This window comes from Silurus meridionalis, chromosome 6 (assembly GCF_014805685.1).
Source record: "Silurus meridionalis isolate SWU-2019-XX chromosome 6, ASM1480568v1, whole genome shotgun sequence".
Classification (NCBI taxonomy): Eukaryota; Metazoa; Chordata; class Actinopteri; order Siluriformes; family Siluridae; genus Silurus; species Silurus meridionalis.
The window spans coordinates 26,788,090-26,814,929 of record NC_060889.1 but is presented as its reverse complement, the minus strand read 5'-3'; the positions used below and the strand labels follow the sequence as shown (position 1 = coordinate 26,814,929).

Below are 26,840 nucleotides of genomic sequence, written 5' to 3'. Positions count from 1 at the left end.
AAAAAGTAAATAGATATGATAAAACAAAAATGTTTTTTTTTACGTGGAAATAAATTAAGAAAGACTGCAAAAATAAGAAGAGCACGAACTAAAACAAGAATTTTAAAAAAGTGAATAAAAACCCAGTGCAATTACATAATTTGACCAACAGATGGCGGTGCTGTGTCGTATTTGTCAAGTAAGCGTTTGTTTAGATAAAGAAAAATAACGACGTCGCAAATGCAGTGACATGATTTGACCAGCAGGTGGCTGGTCGATTTATGCCGTGTTTGTCGTTTGGGCATTGAATAGTAGTAGAAGGTTTAATGAAAACGGGGTGCAATTACACAATTTGACCAGTAGGTGTATAGTGTTTGGCGTGTAGGCATTCATTGGAAATAAATAACAGAAAAATAAAGTCGCAAATGCAGTGGCGCAATTTGACCAGGAGATGGCAGCATTATGCCTCGTTTGTAGGCATTTATTACAAAATTAGTATAGGAGTTTTGACCAGCAGAAAATAAGTAGGAAACGTTTAAATGAAAATGTAATGCAGTTACACAAATTGAACAGCAGATGACGCGTTGACATGAATTGATTTTGAATATTAATAAAGTCGTGTTTTGGGCTTTGTTCCCCTTTGACCAAATCGGAAAATATAAATGTGTACACTAGGTGGCAGTAAACAAACTTTCTGTGATGGGCTGCTGTTTAAACAGAGGAAGAAGAACACCCTATGTAGTGTGCACTACATGTTCAGTACGGAGTTGTTTGTAACTGAAGCTGTAGTTGGGTAATCCCTGACGTCACATAATTTGGCGGGAGTTGATAATAAACAATAAAGATGGCGGATGAGGTGAAGTGTCCTGTGTGTGCTGGGGATTTTAACTGCAGTGAAATTAACTCCCACTTGGATATATGTCTGGATCAGAGCCGGAAGAGCGAGGACGAGCTTCAATCGAGTGCCGTGCCTCCGGCTAAAAAGTCCCGCGTTAGCAGCGAGGCAAACAGCAGCCCTGGAGCGGTTGGATTTGGGACACGTGGGGCGGAAGTGAAACCAACGCGATCTGCAGGTGCCGTATTTTCAATGTTCAACAACAACAAGTCGTTTTTATCGTCCAAACAGTCAGCTAACGAAGGGATGACACGCGCCACGTGGTCGCCTAGCAACGCCCAGGACAGCGCGACACATCCGGGTTCTGGTTCAGGTTCAGGTTCAGGAACCCGGATGCAGAGTGATGAACCCGAGACACTGAACCAGAAGCTCCTGAACTCAGACAAACCTCTGGCGGAGAAAATGAGGCCCAATACCCTGGAGGAGTATTTTGGGCAGAATAAAGTATTGGGAGAACATACACTGCTCAGAGGTCTGCTGGAGTCACAGGAAATCCCTTCTCTGATCCTGTGGGGGCCTCCAGGATGTGGAAAGGTCTCAATCACACACACACAGATACAGATGCTGATAAATGTGTACATGTACATTACAGCACAGTGACATTATCCCAATGTTGAGAAGGTTTGGGGTCTTTCTCAAGGGCCCAAAAGTTGCAGCTGGGTGGTGCTGGGGCTTGAACCCTCAACCCTCTGTCCCAGATCCTTAACTGAAGAGCGTCCACTTCCTAACTAACATGTGGGACTGTGGGATTAGTTAGGAATAAAATATGCCAGGAGGTTGATGTAGAAAAATACCCAATGGCAGGGTCATGTGATGAAGCAAAAGGGGAAGCTCAGAGTTTAAGATGTTCGACTTTTGATCAGAAGGTTGTGAAACCAGTACCACTAAGCTGGACCCTTGAGCAAAGCCGTTACCCCTCGACTGCTCAGGTGTGTAAACGAGGCCTGGATAAGGGCTTTTGCCAAATGCCATAAATGTAAGCAGAAGATCCCAAAGTACAATCCTAGCTTCTTGTGTTTTTTCTTTTTTTTATAGGAGCTATAAACACTCATTCCCTCACCATCCCCATCAACTTAAAGCTAATAAAACACAAACATGGCCTCCTCAAAAATCATTCTGTTTAAGGATGTTTTTTTTTTTTCGTTTGCCTTAAACACCACTTCGCAGGCTTTGCGAATTAGCCGTTACTACGGTAACAGCACTATCTTTTATTCTCTTTCTTGAAGTTCATAAGAGACGGATGGAAAATAACACACTTTATGATTTAAAAAAAAAAACTACATCTATTTAACATTAAACAAATATGTATCTTTTTTCATACATGGGTTTGTCTCAAGACATCCATCATGCGAGATATTTTGTAAGCTGTTGCTATAGAAACGAGCGTGGGTATACATCAGCCTGCGATTGGAGTTACGCCTGGAATTAAACCTCAGAGCTGCTGTTAGAGAAATTAGTTAATCAAACACCTTCAGACCAACCAGAAGGTGTCAATAAAGAAAAAGTAAAAAAAAAAAAACTAAAGTTTGTGCTTCTCTGACCATCACACTCTTATGTGCTTGTTGAATATCTCATTCCAGATGTTTCCACTCTTTACAGCTGTGGGAATTTGTGCTCATTGAGCCACAAGAACATTAATGAGATTAGGCACTGATATCAGAGCCGAGTGTTTCAGGTCATCCCAAAGGTGTTCAGGGTGTTCGAGAGGTCAGGGCTTTGTGCTTGAGATCTTCCACTCCAACTAAGGATTGGGGATATGGGTTTAAAATTAAAATCTCTCGGGGGTTCCAGAATAGTATACCGATTCACAATTAAAATTAAATTTTTTATGTCTAACTAGTCATCTTAAAGCATAACTACAACATGACTGAAGTAACATTCTCTTTATTAACATGTCAAAAAACCATCTGGATGAGGAAACGTAAGTGGTCAACATGGTGTAAATAAATATTAAACAACGTGTCTAGTTAAAAATCTTTGCAGAAGATTTGAACCAAATAGTTTCGCCGGGCTTTCGGCATATTTTGCATTCGACAAATCGTAACCGTTTCCAAACCACGGTGGAAACGTTACTACCTTTTTTTTTGGCATGAGGTCGTTCTGAGGTGAAGAGCCATGATGTTAGTCCCCGTTTCTACATTACTGTCCTTCATAGAATGCTCTCATAAACAAGCAGTTAATCAGATGGGTTTGATGATTGGGGTGCACATACTTTTGGCCAAATAGTGTAAAAAAAAAAAAAAAAAAGGTTGGCTACTGTAACAAAATGTAAAAATGTTGGTAGTTTCAGGGTGTTTACGTGTTTTTTAGGGGTTTGAATTATTTTATTTAAGTGATTCAAACTGACTTACTGTCAGTTCAAAGATCTCCAAAACCCACTTTAACCAAAGGTGTCAGATTTATCAGAGCTGTTTTTACCTTCCAGCACTAACAAAAGATTTTTCATCGAATCAAACTCTTCTTTCAGTGTCATCAATCCAATTGTTCCTTATTTACAGGATTCTCTAGTAAATTCTTTAGAATTATATTAGACTCAAGATAATCACCTAAAATCGGCTGGAAGTTTGACACAATATGACATGAATTTAAATAGTAAGAATTACAGCACAGCAATAAACAGTTGAACTAAAACTAAGGTTACGAAGTCTATCCAAAGTTTTTTCAGGGATTTTTATCAATTTTACGGAGTAATACCGTAAAAGTGCTTCCCCAAAAAATGTCTTGAATTTCAGGACAAAAATCTTTTTTCTCTCTCTCTTGTTTTTCTCCTAAAAATGAATTGTAATATACAGTACTATAGATGCTTTAAAGCTCTCTGTAGGATTCTTAACAATATTAGACTGGAAACCTGTAAAAGAGGACAAAAATAAAGACAAGACAATATAAATAGGATGGCTCCCGTTCCTTCTTTACACCATGTTGTGTGTGATTTTCACATTATCCTATTAGTGTGTTTCGGATTCATTTCTCTCTCAGACGGCTATTTATTTATTTTTGTGTCTGTTTGAAAGACGACTCTGGCCCACATCATTGCTAGTGGCAGTAAAAAGAAAGGCACGGCACGCTTCGTGATCCTCTCGGCCACCAGCACGTCGACCAGCGAGGTGCGAGAGGTGATCAAACAGGCGCAGAACGAGCTCCGACTCTGCAAGAGGAAAACCATCCTGTTCATCGACGAGATACACCGCTTTAATAAATCCCAGCAGGTCAGTTACAGCTGAAGGTTGGAGTAATTTTTTTGCTTTAGTTACAGTTTATCTTGCGCTTCCTCTTACTTTTTGAAAGTGAGAACCAGATGGATTAGTGCATGTAATGTTACAATCATCTCATCTTCCAATACCTTAGACGGTTGAGCTTCATAACAGCGGCGTTGAGGCTCATTACCCATCATTGGAAGGAACATCTTTTCACCAGTCATGAGGGATTTGCAAGATTTCTAATCAGGGAGTCAGAAGGTTAGTCAATAGAGTAGCCCAAGAGCCCAGGACCGCTCACAAAGAGCTTCAGAAATATTTGAATGTAAATCTCTCCACTGCTATGGCCTCAGACATGATCAGGCAGAAAGCATGTTGAAGTTCTTCAACTTCAACAAGCATTTTCCTTAATCTTCAGTCGTCTGGAGCGAGCGTGCAGTGAAAAAAGGCCCTGCTGCCTCCAAGTCTTTTTGTACCTCTTTCCAATTGGCCCATGGCTCCTGTGCATGGCCGGTCGCTGGTGTAGTGATAATCCTTACACATGCAGATAATGGCCCCAGTGGTGCTTACAGGAACATTTAGAAGTTTTTGAAATCCACTGGTCAATCAGTCTCATCGTTATGTAGCACAGCATCTTGTTGCCAAGGTATTGGAAGAGATGAGATGTTTGAATACTTGCATTCAGAAGTGGTTTAGTCTTTTCCTAACCCATTTATTTTAATTTGCACAGGAAGGAGGTACCGTAATACCTCCTTGGTGGAATCAGATACTGCTTTGTTTGGGTGTGCTGCTTTTTCCTTAGCGTTTTAAAATCCCATGGGGGGGTTAATCCCATGTGGAAATAATCATTTAGCAGAGAACGGAAATATAATGATTTTAAAAGATTTTGTTTTTAACATAAAACTTTTTTTTTTTTTTTTTAAAGGCTAAAAATCAACAAAACATCAGTGAGAATCCAGTTTATGGTCTACAAGCGATCTTAATTCGTAGTTCATAGAAATAGTTCCGATAGTTGGAAAAGAACAGATGAATCAGTGTTAGACAGCATGGCATCTGGAATGCAGTGCCTCTACAGGGAGCCCGAGGTACTGCACTCTATACGAAGCAGCTGTTATGCCGAGCATCCCGACCGACTGTCATCAGAGTCATAACTACCGAGAAAAAACACTGAAGGATTTGTTCCGCTTGGTTTGGACTCATGGGCCACATTTTAAAAAAAGCAAACAGGGCTTATGGTATATCCTCGATTATTTTAGATCTGAGGAAGACCGAAGTAGTTCAAAGCCTCGTTGTTCAGAGAAGTTTACATCAAAAGATTTATTGGGGTTAATACAGGGATTAAATACAAGCCGTTGTTGTATAGCAACGTTCTGCATTTTTACGATGTGCATGCGGTTGTGTGTCGTCCTGGGAAATCTCTTTCCTTTCTTGGACATTCCTGTTCTGAGTTATGGTTCCCTTGAACATGCATCTCGACCACAAGTGACTAAAATAAATTCAGGTTCAAGTGAACAGGGGAGTAGATGCCATTTAAAGACTTTGTTCCAAATGTATCTGATTCCAAAAAAAAAAAACACATCCAACAACTTGCTCAAATAAAAAAATTATGAAAAAGTACCTTCCATTCATGGCCGCATTGTAGATGCTGAGAACTTTCTTCTCTTCCCCTCCCATCTTCTTTGCCCTCTTCCTCTCCTCTAGGACACGTTTCTGCCTCACGTGGAGTGCGGGACGATTACGCTGATTGGAGCCACCACAGAGAATCCGTCGTTTCAGGTGAACAGCGCTCTGCTGAGTCGCTGTAGGGTTCTGGTCCTGGAGAAGCTGAGCGTGTCGGCAATGAGCTCGATATTGCGCCGGGCAGTGGATTCGCTCGGTCTGGCCGTGTTACAGGACGAGCGTTCAGGACCGGACTGCTCTGCAGTGTAAGTGTGTGTTTGTGTTTCCCTCGAAATGTGGGGTTCTAGCACTCTAGAAAAATATCTCCCTGCCCACTGATTGGCTGAGAGGGTGTTCTACGGCCTCCCATCATTCCTCGTTCGGGTGTTTATTGGCTGAAGCTGGAAGCTCCAAATCCCTCTCTCCATGGCTTTCCAGTGTTGGTAGCCTGTGTGTGGGTATGTTTGTGTGTTGGACAAGAAGAGACAGTTGGCAGGTGAGTAGAAGAGAGTGTCAGGTTTTCGGAAGATGCCAGCTCCAGGGAGTCTCCACAGTAAACATGATGCTGTGTGGAGTTGCCAATGAGTTTCTTCTTTCAACACCAAGTCTCCATGTGATCAGTTAAATACAGTAAAATAATACATGTTTGTGGGTCAAACACAGGACGCTGGATATTTACATTTAATCATAAAATAATACGACTTTTTACAGCATTCACTGAAATGTTATCTACGAATAAACATAAAAAAATTTCCGATACTTGAATATTTTAAATAATAATTGCAAAAATGCAAGATGTATTTATATTTCAAAATCCAGTGAATATTGTGCATATCATGCATGCAAACATAAAATGGCATTTTCTAATAATGCTAAAAGAAAAGAAAAGAAAAGAAAAGAAAAAATTACAAGAAATTCTTTTATTTTTTGCAGGTTTTTTCTTTTATCTAAGACACATGTTTATTTGGCTCAGGACAAAAAAGCTCATAAAAGTATGATTTATCTCGCTTTTACGGCAATGTTTCTCAGAAAACCAGCTCTGGCATTTGCTCAAGAAGAACAACCGGTCCAGAAGATACATTTTATTCCCAGTACTTAGTACACTGCGATCTTTATTAAATCCAAGTCACCAGTGTGTGTTCAGGAACCAGAGAATCTAACTATATAAGACTACCATATGTTGGAGTAGTTCAGTCTTCCCATGTACAGTTATAATTCTGCTTAATTTTTTATAGGTTATTGTAGTCCAATCGAAACAAAAAAAAGTAATGGAGATATTAGGCTTCTTGATACCTTCAGCTGTCTCCTCACAGCCGAGCCTATAATCCAGGGCTGATTTATGATACCCCGTCAGTTGTAAGAGTGCTCCGTGTACAGAGGGTATGATGACCGTGCCCAGATTGTTGACCTTGTTTTCATACAAGTCATCTCCTTTACACTTAAACACCCCGTTCTTCTGGGGGTTTTAAATTTTGCAAGGTGTCGGGTGGAATGTTCTCTCAGGAAGATCTAGTGCTCCAGCTCTCTGCTGTTTTGTTCATCATGCTGGAGAAAACTTTGGAATTATTTGGTTATGATAAATTGTTGACCGAAATAGCGAGTCAGAATTCCGATGCTGAAGACGATCTTGATGGTGCCGCCCACACTTGACCCTGTTTTCTGCTGGGTAGTGTGTCTTTTCCTCTTTTCCCCTGTCAGAAAGATAAACATCAAATATATATATATATATATATATATATATATATATATATATATATATATATATATATATATATATATATATAATAATAATAGTCAGTGTGCAGCTTGTGCAGCAGTACAGAGTTACTGTCCTCCAAAAATAACTCAACATACAGCCATTATTGTTAAAATAACTGCCAACAAAAGTGAGTACACCCTCAGTGATAAGAGCTGTATGTCGTGTAACCGTGCAAAGTCACACATCCTGTTCATCATGTTCATGTTCGTTTATCTGCTTGACAGAACCATACATATTTGTGTATCTTGTTCTGTATTATTTGAAGACTATTATCACACTCTTGATGTCACCCAATTGAGGATGGGTTCCCCTTTTGAGTCTGGTTCCCCTCAAGGTTTCTTCCTCATAACATCTAAGGGAGTTTTTCCTTGCAACAGTCGCCACGGCTGCTCATCAGAGATAAATACACATCGTTCACCTTAACTGTTAAATTCTGTAAAGCTGCTTTGAGGCAGTGTCTGTTGTGAAAAGCGCAATAGAAATACACTTGACTTGTATTAGAGCAGTTCAAATTTGGTGCTTTGAGTACAATTCTCTCATACAGACCACTGGATGTTCACGTTGAATCCTCGTGCTGTGCATCAGGTGCAGAAGCTGAGGCATGAGTGCTGCAGGTTGCAGAAACGGAAGGTTTGCTTGTCAGTGTTTAGACCGTTCGCCGCACACTGCAACAAGTTGGTTTGGCCTCTTCTGAAGCTGGCTCGTAAGAAAGCCTGCAAACAACCTGAGCATGAATTACTGGAACCATGTCCTCTGGTCTGATTAGACTCGGATACATTTGTTTGGCTCAAAAGGTGTCCAGCATGTGTGGAGATGCCCTGGTGAGGAGAACTAAGAAAATTGTGTTTTCCTACAATAAAGCATGGTGGTGGTAGCATCATGATCTGGTGTTGCATGAGAACATGAACATGATGCCCTCCTTTCAGAAACAGTTGCAGTTTTCCCAACATAATAACAATGACAACTGCCTTGCTGAGGAAGGTGAAGGTCATGAAGTGGCCAAGTATGTCTCCAGACCTGTACATTATTGATCACCTGTAGGGCTCCTCAAGCAGAAGGTGGAGAAGCGCCATGTGTCGAACATCCAGCAGCTCCGTGATTTCATTATAGAGGAGTAAAAGAGGATCCCAGCAACAATTTGTCCAGCTCTGGTGAATTTTTTGAATTAGATGAGTAAGTTTTCCTCTCCATTTCCATCATACGGATTTAAAATACAGAGCACTGTTTGTGTTGGGATTTAGTGTGTACTGGTTCAGCCATTTATCTGATTCCCACTAACTTCGTAAATTCCCAAAAACTGAGAATTTCCATGTTATGAGTCTCTCTCTCTCTCTCTCTCTCTCTCTCTCTCTCTCTCTCTCAGCAATAACATTATCCTGCTGAGTCATGCCAGGATATCCAGCACAACTCCCCATCTCAATTTCTGAGGAAAATTCCACAGAGTAATCCGAGTTACTTTTGGATGTGCCCCCTATAGTCTGGTTGCCAGGGACACCCACAGTAGTTCAGGAAGCCATAACACAATCCATCACTGTCGAGACTAAACCAGGCTGTAGGTACAACCTTCTACATGAGCTTTTTGAGTGATCTGTAGATCGATGGAAAGTATTTTCAGCAAAGATGATGATGAGTGGTGGAAAATGGCATCCCTACCTACTTATCCACTTACAGCTTTCATTACATTTTATATGGCTGTTAGATACCTTTATGAAAGTGCACCAGTCGCCCTCGTACGTCTTGGAAGAATGACATGTAGCACCGTTTTTAGCTTTGCTCTAATCCTGGATATAAATGCGTCTATAAATCAAAGGTGGTTTTATAAGGTCATAGACATCCTGCTGCGTGCACAACTGCTTTCTCCTTAAACTGTCACTCAAAAGTACAGAACTCGTGATCAGAAAGGGGTTTCACGCCTGCAGAGTTTGTGCCTTAAAACCTACACGCTGAGGATGTGCTTTATGGAGTTTTAAATTTTATGTGACAGTTTTTATAACCAATCAGCATTGAAACGTATTTTTATCTCCACCCACAAATACCAGTTTCTTCAACACATTGGTGCTGAAATCAGTGGCAGGTTACTGTTACTCCAGTGTGCAAATCCCTACATTTTCCCAAATCTAATGGGAAGAGTGGAATTTATGATGACAGTAAACAGGGAATAAATCTGGAATGGGAAGTTCAACATGCACATAAAGCTATATTTTTCTTTTTTTTTTCTCTGTTCCTTTCTTTTTTCAGATTTTCGTTTTTGTCTTAATGCGTTATTTTTGTGTTTTTTCCATTCTATCTCTTCATTCTTTTCTTTCCTTCTATCCTTTTTCTATATTTTTTTACTTCTATCATTTTTTTTTTACATATTTATTTTTAAGTTTGCTTAGCATTTTAATTGTTTATTTATTCATTTGCATTTCTTTCTTTCTCTCTTTCTCTCTCTCTCTCTCTCTTTGTTTATCTCGTTTTCTCTCTCTCTCTCTCTCTCTCTCTCTCTCTCTCTCTCTCTCCCTCTCGTTTTTTCTCTCTCTTTCTCTTTAATTCCGTCTCACTTTTTCTCTCTATCTCTTTCATTCCTCTCTCTCGCTTTCTCTCGTTTTTTCTCTCGGATTCTCTCTCTTTTTCTTTTTCTTTATCCTCTTCACACTAATTCTCTCTCTCTCTCTCGCTTTTCTCTTATTCTCTCCCCTCCCTCTCTTTAATGCTCTTTAGATTTTTCTCTCTATTTTCCCTTTGTCTCCTTTTATTTATTTTCTCTCATTCTCTCTCTCTTGCTTTTTCTCTTTCATTCCTCTCTCTCGCGTTCTCTTTTTTTTTCTTTCTTGTTCTCCCTTTCTTGCTTTTTCTCTTTTCACTTACTCTTTCTCTCTCTCTCTCTTGCTTTTTTCTCTCATTCTACCTCCTTCTCCCTCCTTCTCTCTCTCTCTCTCTCTCTCTCTCTCTCTCTCTCTCTCTGTCTCTCTCTAATCAGTGTCTGTGATCTGTGTGTTCTGTGTGCAGGGGTCAGGTGTGTATCGAGCAGAAGGCCCTGGACACTATTGCTCACCTGTGTGACGGAGACGCTCGAGCGGCTCTCAATGGTCTGCAGCTGGCCGTGCAGGCGTGTGTGAACAAAACCCTCAACACACAATCACACGCTCCTCACAGCACCGTGGTCCAGGAGCAGCATGTCAAAGAGGGTTTACAGAGATCACACATACTCTACGACAAAGCAGGCGAGTATGGAGCTTGATTCCTTATACCTTAACACGTGATGTGGATTTCTGAATACCATCAAATAGCATCCTAAATTTTACACATTCACATGTTTAAATGTCCAAATAAATTCAAATACATTTTAAAAAGAACGTGCATTAAATTTCCTTTCTTTTACAAATAAACTTGATTCGATTGTTGCTTATTTTATTACCCGACTCCCAGTTCATCACTTCATGGGGTTAAAGCAGGTGTGTCAGGACAACTGTGTGTAAACAATTCAACTAAAACGACTATTGAATTGGCACCATCTCTTTAATCTAAATTAAACTCTGTACATTTTATTTTACAAGACAGATTCAAGTGACACAAAATGCTGACCCCTGGAAAAAAAAAAAAAGATATGAACACTATTAAAATATGACACCGATGTTCCAAGCCTGCTGTGCCCAGAGTCTGCTATTTGGCACCAGTTTTTAATGTGTCAGCAGTTTGTTGGGTTTTGAACACCAGATGTCCAAATCTACACCTGGGTTTTATCACAGGAAGTGATCACATGACTTTAATTACTTTTCTCTCATTTGTTTGTTAGCACAACTATGTTAGAAACACTAAAAGGAGCTCTTTGTTAGCATCGAAACAACATCAGACTTACTGATAATTAAGAAGTGGGCATTTTAGCCAACTTTTATTTTAATATTTTAATTCAATTTAAATGTCAGATGCTGATGTTTTTGTATTTTTTTTTTTTTTCTGGATCAAAGACGTATATTTTTTTATTTGTAATTTATTACAAATTAATATTATTTGTAAGACATGGTAGTTAGCATTGTAGTAAAACAATTACAGCAAAAAAATTAATTAATTAATTAATAAAAAAAAATTCTCTCAGCAGAGTTTTAGACTGATTGTCTCCGTCTCGCCAGATACCGTAAAATGTAAATATTGAACATTATTGAACAGTATTAAACATGTCTAGCTATTTTTTTATTTAATTTAGTTTCATCCGAAACAGAAATTCATTTAATAAAACAGGAAACTTTGTTCTTCTTCAGAATATTTTGGTTTAAAACACTTCAATCGATCTTGAATCAGGAAACCAGTTTCGTGAATCAAATTGAGTGAATTGTTACACGCCGAACAGCTACATATGGAATTCCAAAAAAACTGGGGGGGTTTTTCCACCTTGTCCATTTTCTCAGAAATAGTGTAGGAATCTCTGGTTCCTGTGTGAGACATAAGACTGTACATTCCCCGGTTAGTTATCTTACTCAATTGTACTGATACAGGCTAATTCTTAAAGATTGATGATTTTTTTTTATTGATGGTTCGGACGATTTTCCAACATGGATTTAGCTCCAGCACTGCTGACAATGCAAGAAAATGAGAAAAGGGAAAGTACAAAAAAAGAGTAAATAAATAAAAAAATGAAAAAGACGAGTAAATTACATTTACACGAGTGCAGACATTTCTTGGGTTGAAATATTAAAATAATAAAATGAACATATTTAATTCAAATGAATGTAATATTGGAGAAAATTCAATTCTGCTCATTTGATATCAAAACAGTAATACATAGATGGAAAAGTTTTTAAAAATACAATTGTTTATCTGACTTAAAGGTGAGGAGCACTACAACTGCATCTCAGCCCTGCACAAGTCAATGAGGGGCTCAGATGAAAACGCTGCCCTCTACTGGCTGGGCCGGATGTTAGAGGGAGGTGAGGACCCACTGTACGTGGCCCGTAGGCTGGTGCGCTTTGCTAGCGAGGATGTCGGTTAGTTAGTCATGTGTTTTATGTTTTTTTTTTTTGGGGTTTTTTTTTGGCTTATTTGATAATGAACATAATAACTAGTTTAATTGACCTTCCTAAACCTGTGTACAATAACGTCTAGTGTGCGTCTTGTTTTAAGGTTTGGCCGATCCTAATGCTCTCCCTCAGGCAGTGTCTTCGTTCCAGGCCTGCCACTTCATCGGCATGCCTGAGTGCGAGGTAAACATCACTCCTCTATAAATACTGGATGTTTATATTGAGATTTTTATAACTGATTATATTTTGTGTAAATATTTATCTGCTTGTTTGTCTAGGTGATCCTAGCACAGTGTGTGCTGTACTTGTCCAGGGCTTCTAAGTCTATCGAAGTGTATACCGCTTATAATAATGTTAAAGCCTGTCTGAGGAACCACAAAGGCCCTTTACCCCCTGTGCCGCTTCACCTCCGCAACGCTCCCACCAAACTAATGAAGGATCTAGGCTATGCTAAAGGCTACAAATACAATCCAGCATTCAAAGGCCCAGTGGACCAAGAATACCTCCCTGAGGAACTCCGTGGAATCAACTTTTTCTCCTGGAAGCCATCTGACTCCTGAACTCTGTTTCACCACTGTTTCTGGAAGAGTCGGCTGCTTTATTTACACTCTCGCTGCTGTAATTATCAGATTTACAATATACACTTAAATGCCACGTGTTGTCTTTGTTCGTGACCTCGACTTTGTCACTTGTCACTGATCATATACATTTTTCTTTTCTGTAATTAGCGTGCTGTAAAGCTAATATAAAGACTTGAATCAAAACCTTTTTTATATTGTGCCATGTTAATTTTTTCATTAAAATCTCCCCATCACAAAACTGATTAAAGTTAAACGGTTGGGAGAACACACACACACACACACACCTAGTTCTCAGTAACATTTTATAACAAACACAAACAGCTCCATATAAAGCCGCATCTTCTTTACATGAATGATGAAGGAAATATAACATACAGTTGGGAAAATAGTTATTTGATCCCCTGCTGATTTAGTAAATTTACCCTCTAGAAGTCTAGAACTTAATTTTAACAGAAAGAGAAAGGATATAATGAAGTCTAGAAGAAAATTAAATAAGTTAACTTGTATTTGTTTGAGTGAAATACGTATTTAATCCCCAACCTACCAGCAAGAATTCTCTCTCCCACACACCCAAATTAGTCCTGAACCTTTAAGAAAGAACTCCTAATATCCACCACCATGGGCAGACCAAAGAGCTGTCAAAGGACGTCAGGGACAAGATTGTGGACCTTCACAAGGCTGGAATGGGCTACAAGACCATCAGCAGGAAGCTTGGTGAGAAAGAGACCGCTGTTGGTGCGATAATTCAAAAATGGAAGAAATACAAGAGAAGTCAATCGCCCTCGCTTTGAAGCCTCATGCCGAATCTCACCTCATGGAGTGAGGATGATTCTGAGAAAGGTCAGGGATCAGTCCAGAATTACACAGGAGGAGTTTGTTAATGATCTCAAGGTAGCCGTAACCACAGTCACCAAGAAAACCATTGGTAACACATCAAACTCCATCTGCTCAAGATTACACATAAACAGACCCGTCTGAAGTTTCCTAATGAGCACCTGAATGATTCAGAGAAGACTTGAGAGAATGTGATGTGGATCGCCACTGTCAAACATGGAGGAGGAAATGTTCTGCTTTGGGGCTGTTTCTCAGCTAAGGGTACAGGAAGACACATGAACAGGGTCGTGCACTGTGGAATCTTGGATTAGAAAGTCCTGGCCTCAGCCAGAAGACTGAAGATGGGTAGTGGACTGGTCTTCCAGCATGACAATGATCAAGAAGATTAGACTATTGAAAGTTATATTTTATATATGGGTGTTGTGGGTCTCAGCTGGTGGCATGTTATGTCTGATACCATTAAGGACCAATGGAACACTTTTGGCAACTGGACACTAATAGGGACTTTTAGGACATCATGTAAATTCCAATATGATTCTGCAATGATTTCTTGAGTTTGATGATAATTCAGAATGAAAGTGTACCACAGCATTTTGGTAATCGTTTTGGGTTGTGCTAATGGTTGTTGTATAAAATATTTTGTAAAATGTTTGATTAAAAAAAGACGTGTGTGTTTGGGGTTTCTGCATGTCGGCATCATCAGCATGAGGAAATAGCGCTGTTTTTATGCCGCTCCGACAGATGGCGCTGCTGAGCAGAGCGGTTTACTCGCTGAGGCGACGAAGCAGAGTGTTTTGTGTAAATATGGCGGCGCACTGTAGCTCCATCATGCGTCTTCGGACTCTGTACAACCTTGGGAGAAAAACCTTGGATATCGGATGTAGAACCGGTCTGGACTGGAGCGGTACGAGCCTATACAGGACCCGAGCTGGAACTGCTCCCAGCCGCGGAGAAACTGCCCCTGACAACCACACAGGTAGTGTTACAAGCCCGCATGACACCGGCTCCATACCTCCTCTCATACACCCCTAGTCCCAGATTACTTCCTATTGGAAATGTAGTGCACCCCTGCATGTAGAGTTATGTAAAAATCTAGTGTCAATGTTCTGCTTATTTTTAATAATGACCATGGGTGAACATGGGGTATTGTATGAGAAACTTTGCTCTGTGCTCTCTGTCTTTGTCTTATGTGCTGTTTAGTGCAATTTATAAAGATTTTTCGAATATCCAAAAATTAAAAATGTAGAGATGAGGGGAAACTCTTCTTTCATCCATGCTGTGTCTAACTTGTGGAGGTGGTAACAGTGATTATGGCATTGAATTTAGGATCCAAAGGTCGTGAGTTCAAATCCCAGCCAAACCAAGCTGCCATTCCTGGGCCCCTAAACAAGGCCCTTATCCCCATAGATGCTCAGTTGCATGAATGAGATAAATGTAAAAAACATGTTCTCACACCTCAGAAGTTTCATTCACCTGTTCATCGAACAGAATGTTTAAATGTGAAATGCAAATGAGCTCTGATTTCAGGCCTATGGTTTAAACTTGTTGAAAATTGAAGGAGCCTATACTGCATACAGTATATAGCAAAAACACTGTTAGTTCCAGTACCGGTGCCATTGTGTAGTGATGCACAACAGTTACAGATAACACAACCAAAGGGTTTTCAGTGTTATCATGTTCCTCGCATTGATAAATGGATGTTTTAATAATCTGATTAATTTTAAAGCTCTAATACTATTCAGGTATATACTGTTTATATACTCTTTCTTGTTTTTCAGCAGGGCACATTCAATTCCCCCAAGAGTTCAAGAGTAAAAAAATATATATTTTTATAAGCAAGGGCAAAATGTGAGCATCAGTTATTTACCATGTTGTAATCAAATGGTTTTTAGGAAGAGCAGAAATTAAAACCAACAAACTTGTTTCCTGCTTCAGTCGAATATTAATTTGTATCTTGAACTGTAAGTGTGGTATCCATCCAGATGATGCACAGTGACTTATTTTTAAACCGTAATACCTCTGTTTATTATTTAATCTAAGTGCAGCTATTGGCAACAACATTAATTGAAAATGTATTTGTGAGTCTGCATCATTTTGTCTCTCTTGACGTGGGACTACTTTCTCTCGAGGATGAACACAAAACAACGGGTTTTCTGTTGTTGTTGTTGTTGTTGTTGTTGTTTTTTTATTACTCCTGATTTCCCAAATCCACGATGTCTTGTCTGTGGTGAAAGATTAAAGAGAAATTAAAATTTTCTACTGAATATTTATTAGTGTTTAAAGTCATGTGCATTTGCGAGGTGATGCATCACCTAAAGCTCGATTGTGTTTGTTCAACAGACCAACCTGATTTCCTCATGGATTTTCCTGAGCCAAAAAATCTCCTACATTCAGTTCTGTCTAGATCCCTGAGACAGTCGAATATCTCTCGCTATATCCAGTATAAATGCACAGATGGAGATATTAAGGTAGATACAGAGTAAACCCCTACAACTCTACTTATTCATTCAAATCTATAATTAATGTCTCTTAATATTATAAATAGAACCTTTCATGAGATTTCCTTTGATGTTGTGTTAGAGGGCAACAGTTACACTGTTGTGGCCTGAAAGGATCGAAGTAGAGGGATTTGGAGCACGGAAGCAGGAGGCGGAGCGACGCGCAGCAGCAGCTGCCTGCCATAGGCTGAGAGTGAGTTGAGGCCCCGCCCCTTTCATTCTGAAAAAAAGTATGCATAAAACAAAAAATCCGCTAAAAGAAGCATTGCACTTAGTAAGTTTTGGAATTAAAGATAAAGCTTTACTATCATGTTTATTGAAAGAATTTACTATTTATATTTGATAAGCAGTGCAATTAAATACATTGAGAATCAATAAATCCTTTGGGGAAATCCTAAACATTTTTCAGAACACACCCAAGTGTAAAAAGTAGCATGAAAAAAGTAAATGTTTAAACTTCAGGCATTTCTTTGACTGATTGCTAAATACAGGTGCTTTGTGTGAACAGGAACTGGGAGTTCTGGGTCCAAGAAACCAGGTTCCCACACAGAGATCATTGCAGGAAAATGGATGGCGCTCATCTCTCAGGGAGGACACAGACAAAGACCCAAATGAGCGTAAAGGCAACGAGCTACGAAGAACCACAAGCAACAGGATGAGAAGGGCTGCAGAAAGCCTGGAGTACGCTGTTTATATGCTTAAACCACAACTTTGGGCTTTTATTTTATTTTATTTTTTTTTTTATTTTTTTTTTTTAAAGATAAACCTTCATTTGTCCCACAGTGGGGAAATGTTTCTGTTACAGCAGCAAAGAAAAAGAAATGTGCAAATATATAAAATAATGGAGACATAATACAGTATAAAGTATACACACAACACAATGTATAAATAGAAAAGAAGAAAAAAAGAGTAAGTAGTTATGCTGCCAGACATATTGCACGGTTTTAAATTATTGGTATTAATTATAACTGTTATTGTTATTATTGCAGTTAAACAGTGTGTATTATTTCGTTGGGAGTGACGAGGATGGACAAGATTAGAAATGAGTTTATTAGAGGGACAGCAGATGTAGCATGTTTTGGTGACAAGGTGAGGGAGGCGAGATTGAGATGGTTTGGACATGTGCAGAGAAGGGACATGAATTATATTGGTAGAAGAATGCTGAAGATGGAGCCACCAGGTAGGAGGAAAAGAGGAAGGCCAAGGAGGAGATTCATGGATGTGGTGAGGGAAGACATGCAGGTAGTTGGTGTGAAAGAGGCAGATGTAGAGGACAGGGTGGTATGGAGACGGATGATCCGCTGTGGCGACCCCTAATGGGAGCAGCCGAAGAAGAAGAAGAAGATAGGCTTGTATATGCTTTTATTATTAAAAAATTATATTTTTATTATTAAACTTAAAGGAAAATCTTGTGTGAATTTTAGAATCGTTCATTTTTTTTTTTATAAGTCAAATATTTATTGAATTTTTTTTTTTATCAAAAAACATCCGTTTGTTTATTAATTTAAATTTTTTATTTATTTTATATGTAATATTTTTTTATTTATTTTTAAGTCCCCAAATTATTTTTTACATTTAGTCCAAGATTTGTTTTGAGCTCTCGTGTGCTTGTTTTAAGTATATTTATTGTATATTGGGTGCAGAGCGGTAAAAGAGGATCCGAAAGTCTCGGAGGCACTGTCCATCTTCTCAAAACCGAAGGCTCTTCTGGTCAGGGTTATTCAAGTGGCCACAACGTCTGGTAGTGTCAACGTAAGTTACCGGAGCATGCTGGTTATTATTAATATTTGGGAACTGAACAGACGTATGGGAATGTGCTGCTGTTGTAAAATAATCACCATCTGGGACGGTCCTGCATGCAGCTGTACTAAAGAGGATTGGTTTTCTATAATCAATCCTTCAGACAACTTCACATTAAGAATTCAATGACATTCATTTAAACGAATGTAATTAATATAGGTATGATGTCATAGTTAATAATTTAAAAACATTTTAATTAATCATTTTAATTAATCATTTCTTTGGGATTCTAAGTTCATGGAGGGTAAATAAATATATCATTTGCTGGCATTTTGAGGTCAGGTCACATGGTTTTATACATTTCCTGTCCTTGCTCTCTTTCTTTTATTGACATTTTTTGTTGTGTTCCACAGGAACTGCTGCACTACAGGACAGTTGGAGGGAAGGTGAAGGAGTGTGAACTCACACTGCGTTGGCCCGAGGAGATGAAATTTATTGCCCACGGCCGCCGCAGACTGGAGGCTGAAACGAGAGCAGCAGCACTTGCCTGCCTCAGACTTAAGGTGTTTAGAATTGTGTTTGTCAGATAATTAGTGAAAGAAATATACAAGTATTTTTAAGCTTGTTTTGATTGACTATGCAGCTGACTAGGGGGCAGCATTTTACCTTTTTTTTTTTTCTTCTTCTTCTTCTTCAACCGCTCATTTGCAGGATCGCATCAATTATTAGATCATGTCACGGTGAATGAACCTGGTCATGACTCGGAGCACTTAGAAAGGAGGGGTGGGGGTGGGTGATGTTGGGTCATGGTGTGGCTCACCAAAGGGTGTTATTCAAGCCAGAACCAGCTAGCACCAACATACAGTTCATTTTGAGACGAATAATTGATAAAGAATCTCTTGACTAACTTGCCACGGCACCTGAAAAATTATAAGACATTATAGCCATAATAAATCATAGTACAGTTGAGGGCGCAAATACTTTTATACTTTCACTGAAAGTTTAAAGGGACATTTTTACTGGAGTAACATTTTGCCCAGTGTATCTCTACTTTAACTCAAGTACATGGTTTGTTTGCTTTGTTCAATTCTGTTTATTGCACCACATGCCAGAGAATCAGTTCTGTGCACTGACAGAATGTCTCCGCCTGTGATATCTGTCCCCATAGACATTGTGGGACACGTAGACATTATTTAATGTAATAGGGGTAATATTTTGGACCGAGCTACAGTTTAAAAGGCCAAGTTCAGAAATTAAAAAATAATTCTGTGAAAGCTTGATGTTCTTGTTATGCTTTTAGGAACTGGATCTGCTGGATGAGCAGAATAATCCTCTCACGCATGCCATGTACAACCAAGCGGAGGTGAGGGAGGCAGGAGAGCGAGAGAGGAGGCCGTGTCTCATGGAGATCCCTGATGATCTGAAGTACAGGATTAGAGATTATTTAACGCAGGTCTTTAATGTTTGTTTGTTTGTTTACTGTTGTGCAATGAGAGAAGCTTGTATGAAGAAACTGTAGGATGGGTCAATATATTTGTAATCTGTTCTTTTTTTTGTTGTTAAAATTATACATTTAAATTAATTATACTGAGTACTAATTTCTTAACCTTAAAATTGGAAAAGTTTAAATGACAAAAAAAATGATTTGTTATTAATTAGTATCCAGTGGAAGAGGGAGTGCGGAAACTGTGTAAAGAGCGAGCTGACGAGAGACAGTCTTCCTCTTTTAATGAGGACGATGAAGAAGATGGCACAAAGGATCCTGTGCTCAATGCAATCACTGGCAAGCCGTATCACCCCCTGAACCCTGAGGAGGCTCAGCTCCTGAGTGACAACATTCTGAGGCAGTGGGAGAGGGCGGGACCAGCTCGGGGGGCAGAGCTTCCTGTAGACTCTCATCGTGCATGTCTGGTGGAGGCAGTGCAGGCGTCGCGGGTGGTGGTGGTTGCTGGAGAGACGGGTTGTGGGAAGACGACACGGATCCCACGCTTTCTGTTGGAGGACCGAGTGAGAGGCGGAGCTGGGGCTCACTGCAACGTTTTGGTAACACAGCCGCGCAGGATAAGCGCGGTCTCTGTGGCTGAGCGTGTTGCCAATGAGATGGGCCCCATCCTTCGACCTTTCGTCGGCTATCAGGTATATTATGATTATACATCTTTTCAGGTGAGGTGTATTTACAGTGTATGGTAGGACTAATGAGAAATACTACAAAGTGTATTTTTTATCCTCTCTGAAGGTCCGTTTAGAATCTCGTCCCCCAGAGGCTAGCAGTGGCTCGCTTCTGTTCCTAACCGTTGGCGTCCTGCTGAGGAAGCTGCAGTCGAATCCGTTGCTGCGTGGCATTAGCCATGTGGTAGTAGACGAAGTGCATGAGCGAGACGTGAACACTGATGTGCTGCTGGCCCTGCTGCGTCGTGCCCTTACCCACAATCCTGAACTGCGTGTGGTCCTCATGAGTGCCAGCGGAGACACACAACGTCTTTCTTCCTACTTTGATGAGTGTCCAGTGTTTCACATCCCCGGCTTCATGCACCCTGTGAAACAGAGGTACCTGGAGGAGGTGCTGAGGGAGATGGGTAGACCAACAAAGAAGGCAAACATCCAGGTGACTGAAAAGATGCTGCTATGAGCAATGGTCAGAAGGAAAGGAAAAAGACTAAGACGGTTATATGGGTGAGAAAGAAGGGAAGTGAGACAGATATACAGGAGGGAAAAGGGAGAGTAAGTCAAATATACAGGTGAGAAAAAGGAAATAGGTGAGACAAGAAAACAGGTAAGAAACATGCATGAGAGAGATAATATAGGAAATTGAGACATTTACAGGTGAGAAAGGGATGGATGTGACTGGTTCAAATGATATAAAAGGAGAGTGAGACATGCAGTATCTATATATCTATATCTATAAAGATATATGTGTGTATCTATATATCTATGTCTATATAGACCAGTCATAACATTATGATTTGTGAAGTGAATAACACTGATACTTCTTCATCATGGCACCTGTTAATAGGTGGGATATACAACATTGATGTTAGAAGCAGGATAAATGGGTGAGTGTAAGAATTTAAACGAGTTTGACAAATTGTGACGTCTAGACGTCTGGGTCAAAGCGGCTATATAACCGCAGCTCTTGTGGGATGTTTCTGGTCTGCAGTGGTCAGTATCTATCAAAAGTGCTCCAAGGAAGGAACAGTGGTGAGACTTAAGTGGCTGAGACTTATTGATGCACGTGAGGAGCGAAGGCTGTTCCGTGTGGTCCGATCCAACAGACGAGCTCCAGTAGCTCAAACTGCTGAAAAAGTTCATGCTGTTAATGCTCGACAGGTCAGAAATGTTTTGGCAGAAAAAGTGGACCAACACAATGTGTTTTTTAATTTTTTTTACTGTATAAGTAAGAAAATGGAGAGTAAGCCTGATGATATAACTTGAGATTAGATAAGTATGTGAGACAGATATACAGGAGAGAAACATGAAGTTGAGAAGCAGGAGAAGGATATACATAAACACTAACAGTATATTCATTTATTTATTTATTTACGGTTTGTGTATTTTAAGAAGGACCCGGATGATCCAACAACTGATCTCGAGTTAGTGGCCGATGTGATTGATCACATTCACACTAATGGAGAGCCAGGTGAACTTAACCACCACACATATACCTTTTTATTTCATCTCTTAAACATTAGCTTAACCGTACAACCATTTTAGCCTGATACCTGTGGAACTTTGTGTCTTCTTTCTCTCTATATCTGGGCTGTCCAGGTGCAGTGTTGTGTTTTCTGCCTGGCTGGCAAGATATTACAGCTGTGCAACAGAAGCTGGAGGAGAAAAAGGCCTTCAAATTGGGCTCACAGCTCATTCTACCATGTGTGTATTATAGTGGTTCATTACTTCAGTTCATCTGTTCCTTGTTTTTCTACCTCAGTTTAACACTGATTATTTCTTTCTAGATTAAATATACTCTGTCTTGTAGCAGCTTAATACTTTTCTAAACCCTAAAAAATATACAGTCGAGTGTAAATTTTGCATTCCCACAATTTTAGGGGAAGTAAAATACTAAGTTAAAACAACACAAAAGAACCACTGAACCACTATTTCCTGAATTAATGCACACTCTGCATTACTTTCTTTCTTTTTATGTTTGTCCTCTCAGTGCACTCAAGCATGTCTGTGGCTGACCAGCAGGTTGTATTTAAACGTCCTCCAGAGGGCCGCCGCAAAATTGTCCTGGCAACTAACATCGCCGAGACGTCCATCACCATCGATGACATCGTGCACGTAGTGGACCTGGGCACTCAGAAAGAGCAGAGTTACGATCCAAGAACTAAGGTGAGACCAGGGAGAGTGAAGAGGAGATTCATGGCTTGCATGTTCATAACTCAAGCACAGTAATTAAATTGGTATTTGTATTTGAAAGATGGAAAGAGAGTGAATGATTGTACAATGCAGATTGGTTCGAAATAATCCTGAAATTCCTTCTGCACAGGTCTCATGTTTAGATACGGTCTGGATTTCTCGCTCAAACGTCATCCAGCGACGAGGGAGGGCGGGCCGATGCCAACCTGGCCACGCCTATCATTTGTTTCCTCAGAAAAAACTAGACACCATGTCCTTGTTTCCCATCCCAGAGATTCTCCGCACCCCCCTGGAGAGCCTGGTGGTTCAAGCTAAGATCCACAGTCCTCAGAGTAAAGTAAGTGCTGTGGGCTGTACCAAAAACCTCTGGAAAGGGGGGTGTTTGATGTAAATGTACTTTTTTGTACCATTTATTTATTTTAAATTATGTTGAAATATAGGCTGTAGATTTCCTGTCCCAAGTGTTGGATTCTCCAGAGCAAGGAGCAGTGAGGGAAGCCGTGAGGACGCTGCAAGATATCGGTGAGGTCGCACATTTGTGATACGACACTCCAAATTTGGACCATGTTTAAGTTTGAGTCCTCAACAAGTGTCTCTCCTTCTTTCTCTATAGGCGTGTTGGACAGCTCGGAGTGTCTGACTCCGCTGGGGGAGCGTGTGGCATGTATGTCATGTGACCCCCGCCTGGGGAAGCTCCTAGTTCTTTCCACTGTTTTCCGCTGTGTTCTGCCTATGCTGTCTGTGGCGGCCTGTCTGACCCGAGACCCATTCCACAACAGTCTTCAAAACCGCACCGCAATCAACAAGGTCACACACACACACCCATGAATGTTCCGTTTGGGTCAATGTGATCTCACACTCACACTTTTGGATGGTTTTATTGGAATCAAATGTTGCAAGTTCGGCTTGGTTTCTGTACTGAACCATACAAACATTTAAAAGAGTTATATAATAAAATTGACCTCAACAATATACTTATTAAAATTGACTTCAATCTGTTATTTATAATTCTGTCTTTCTGTCCCAGCAGGCTAAAGAGGCTCTGAGTGGCTCCAGCTGCAGTGATTACCTAGTGTTCAGTAAAGCAGTACAGATTTATAAAGAGCTGCATGACAGACGCGACCGGCAGGAATATTTAGACTCGCACAGTCTTTCTGCGGCCAGTCTACGTTTTATACATGGCAAGTCAAGTCGCTTGCATTCAGCACATCACTTGGTACTATAGGGTACAGGTTTCAATGTTGCTCCTGGAAAACCACAATCACATTTTAGGAACGTCCCTGCTCCCTACGCACATGGTTAATATAATTAGTAGCTGCTTTAATAATTTTACAATAACCAAAGGGTTCATTAGGATCAGGGCTTAGACACCTGTAGATTCACTGTATCTATAAATAGATACATCTTTGTCATTGTGAAGTACAGGGAAACTGCAGTGAAATGCAGTTTATCATCTACCAGATGTGCAGAGAAATATTTCAATATATGTTCAGAATCTAAGGTGTGGAACTAATGATTATTTTGATAATCGATTAAAATCGACGATTATTATTATTATTATCGATTAATTGGATTAAAAAATGAATTTAAATAAGCCCCCGCCCGCTTATTATAACTATATAGAACCTTAAATTAGAGTGTTTATGTATAAAAGTGTACTTCTAAAAGCTTTAACTATCTATAATTTTGACATTTTAAAGCTTATAGTGGCTGCTTATTAAGGAGCGCATGGGGAATTTCTCCTTAGCATACTTTTGTACTAGTTATACTAGTATGCAAAGTCCCCCCTGGACTTTGTGGTTAACATTGTGATTTATATTTTGCATTTCTATAAATAATCATGTGATGTTAATACTATAGTGTGTGTGTGTGTGTGTGTGTGTGTGTGTGTGTGTGTGTGTGTGTGTGTGTGTGTGTGTGTGTGTGTGTGTGTCCTTGCTCAGGTTTAACTCAGCAGTTCAGTGAGAATCTGACCGAGGCGGCGCTGGTCACACACTCTGCTGAGTGTCTCCGCCCTTCCTCACTGCTCAATCAGCACAGAAACCAGGAGGAACTTCTAAAAGCTGTGCTGCTGGCCGGGTTTTACCCCAACCTCATCCAGGTATCTAAACACACACACACACACACACACACACCAGTTGTAGCACATTTAAATAACTGAAATTCTTCGATTGTCAGATATTGTTGGTCTTTTAGACAATTTATTTATAAAGGCACACACACACTATACATACACAGTATGATGTGGTGAGCAAAAGTGGTTGAAGAAAGCCTTCTAGGATTCATGCAGTGATTGTTTTGATCGTGTGAAGAATTTTGAATATTAACACACCAAGTAATTGAAGTACAGTTTAAAAAAACATCAGGCTGTCAGATGCCATTATCAGAGAGAAAAGGAAATGTTTTAGCCTCATAATAAACTTTATCTCACAGAGGGGCATCACCACAGTGTGCTTAAATTACACTAAAGCTTCTGTATTCAGTATCCAGGCCTTGTCATGCTCATCATTTTCAGGTGAGGAGAGGCGTTGTAAGCAAAGGAGGCAGGTTTCGTCCCAACGACCTGTGTTACCGCACTCGCAGTGGATCTGTGTTACTTCACCGCTCCTCCGTCAACAGGTAACCAATCTGCACCCTGCAACAACACTATACATATTAGATGGTTAGATTTGAGCCAAACAGTTATTTAAAAACACGTGAAGGCTGTGAGATTTAAAATAAAAAATATCATTAAGAAGTGTGTGGTATTTTATTTATTTAATTTTTTCAATTATTTTTTTTTATTCAGGACTGAGCGAAAGCTTCCCAGTCGCTGGCTCACGTTTTTCTCTGCAGTTAAATCGAACGGCTGCGTCTTTATCAGAGACTCTTCTGCAGTCCATCCTCTGGCCCTTCTCCTCCTCACTGACTGTAACCTGATCGAGCGTGGTAAAACATACACACACACTTGCTCGCGCGCACACACACACACACACACACACACACACACACACACCCGACAAAGAGAGATGCACATTCACACAGAAAGTAAGATATACAGGCACACATAGAGAACTGAGAGAAAGAGATTTACACCAAGAGTGTGAGATACACAAGCAGAGAGACTTATACAGAGAGTAAAAGTGAAAGGTGCATAGACACTGAGAACAAGAGAGAAAGTGCAAGATGACTATTTGTTCTCTGTTTGGATCTTATTCCTTTGCTTCGGGAATACACCACTCGTTTTGAATTCGCATTCTTTGCCTGAGATGATCAATCAAAATGCAAAAAGGGAACGAGAAAAGAGTGAGTGTGAGAAGAGCAGACAGAGTTGACACCTACACAAACCTGTTTAATACCTTTTTTTCTCTCTCTCTCTCTCTTGTTTGCAGCGTATGGTGATCGGGTCGAGGTCATCATGCCGGGCCGTTCTCTCATACAGTGGGAACTGTCTGCTCAGAGCTGGGAGCTGCTGTGGCCCTTGCGGACGTCTCTACAGGTTATGCTACACCGTAACCTCCAACCTTTAACCTCTGACTGTAGTGTGGAAGAGAACAGAATTCAGGACGGCCAGCTCCTCTCTTTATTAGTGGACCTTCTGAACAGCACAGAGCCGGATGCTAACAATGCAGACTGCAGTGATGTGGAATGACGACACGTTTTATAGCTAAATTATAGAAAACTTGCACTTTGTCCCATCATTCTGTCTTGTGTTAATTAAAAAAATCATATATTCAGTGTGTATTCAGTGGGTGTTGGATATTCAGACATTCTACACATGGCTACACTGATTACATGCATAAAATAAATTGTTCATAACTGTGAAGCACTGCAGAGACAGTGGCATTTTAATGACCAAGATAGATAATTGTGACATCCATTTAATCAAAAAGCATAACAGGTGATATAACAGTGTATGAGTTTTCATCTATATGCAAAATAAAATGCACACTATTCTTTATTTCCTGAATCTATGTTAAGAAAACTTGAAACTATTTGCACTGGGATTATCCAAGTATGAGCTTTTTATTTATTGTTGGCCGACACATGTTGGCTGTGTGAAATGTTTTTTTTTTTTTTTTTTTGTTTGTTTGTGTTTTTATATCTTTATGTACTTGCCACTGAACTGAGGATTTTTTTTTTTGTATTTATTTCATTTCAGTTCTTCCTGAGCTCATTACCATATCAAAAGATAAATCAAAAAACAATATTACATGTATTTGATCATAATTAATGCTAAAATATAAGTGTTGAACCGTAAAACATAATGGTGTTGCAGTTTCTTAATAAGAGTTGAGTGGATTTCATGCAGACCTGGCAACATGGTAATTTGCATCCCAGAAAGTCGCCAGAAGCAACAGGACTC

General features: G+C 39.8%; 2 protein-coding genes across 4 annotated transcripts; both read left to right on the top strand.

Annotated features, from left to right (window-relative positions):
• Positions 1-707: 707 nt before the first annotated feature.
• Positions 708-13,252, top strand: wrnip1 (WRN helicase interacting protein 1). 2 transcript variants are annotated; one of them, XM_046852408.1, is made up of 7 exons: positions 708-1,408; positions 3,886-4,080; positions 5,770-5,993; positions 10,478-10,692; positions 12,295-12,393; positions 12,587-12,666; positions 12,762-13,252. In XM_046852408.1, the coding sequence occupies exons 1-7, from the start codon at positions 824-826 to the stop codon at positions 13,041-13,043; spliced, it is 1,680 nt and encodes a 559-aa protein (XP_046708364.1). In that variant the 5' UTR covers positions 708-823; the 3' UTR covers positions 13,044-13,252. The 2 variants fall into 2 exon arrangements, with proteins under 2 accessions (XP_046708364.1, XP_046708363.1); XM_046852407.1 differs by having other exon boundaries at positions 709-1,408; positions 12,295-12,450.
• Positions 13,253-14,677: 1,425 nt separating this feature from the next.
• dhx30 (DEAH (Asp-Glu-Ala-His) box helicase 30) lies at positions 14,678-26,435 on the top strand. 2 transcript variants are annotated; one of them, XM_046852397.1, is made up of 20 exons: positions 14,678-14,874; positions 16,239-16,366; positions 16,479-16,589; positions 16,905-17,077; positions 18,040-18,148; positions 18,550-18,699; positions 19,437-19,589; positions 19,796-20,272; positions 20,373-20,741; positions 21,698-21,773; positions 21,902-22,006; positions 22,293-22,468; positions 22,626-22,832; positions 22,936-23,017; positions 23,109-23,302; positions 23,526-23,676; positions 24,439-24,596; positions 25,011-25,114; positions 25,284-25,423; positions 25,867-26,435. In XM_046852397.1, the coding sequence occupies exons 1-20, from the start codon at positions 14,703-14,705 to the stop codon at positions 26,124-26,126; spliced, it is 3,495 nt and encodes a 1,164-aa protein (XP_046708353.1). In that variant the 5' UTR covers positions 14,678-14,702; the 3' UTR covers positions 26,127-26,435. The 2 variants fall into 2 exon arrangements, with proteins under 2 accessions (XP_046708353.1, XP_046708351.1); XM_046852395.1 differs by having other exon boundaries at positions 14,679-14,874; positions 21,695-21,773.
• The last annotated feature ends 405 nt before the right edge of the window (positions 26,436-26,840 follow it).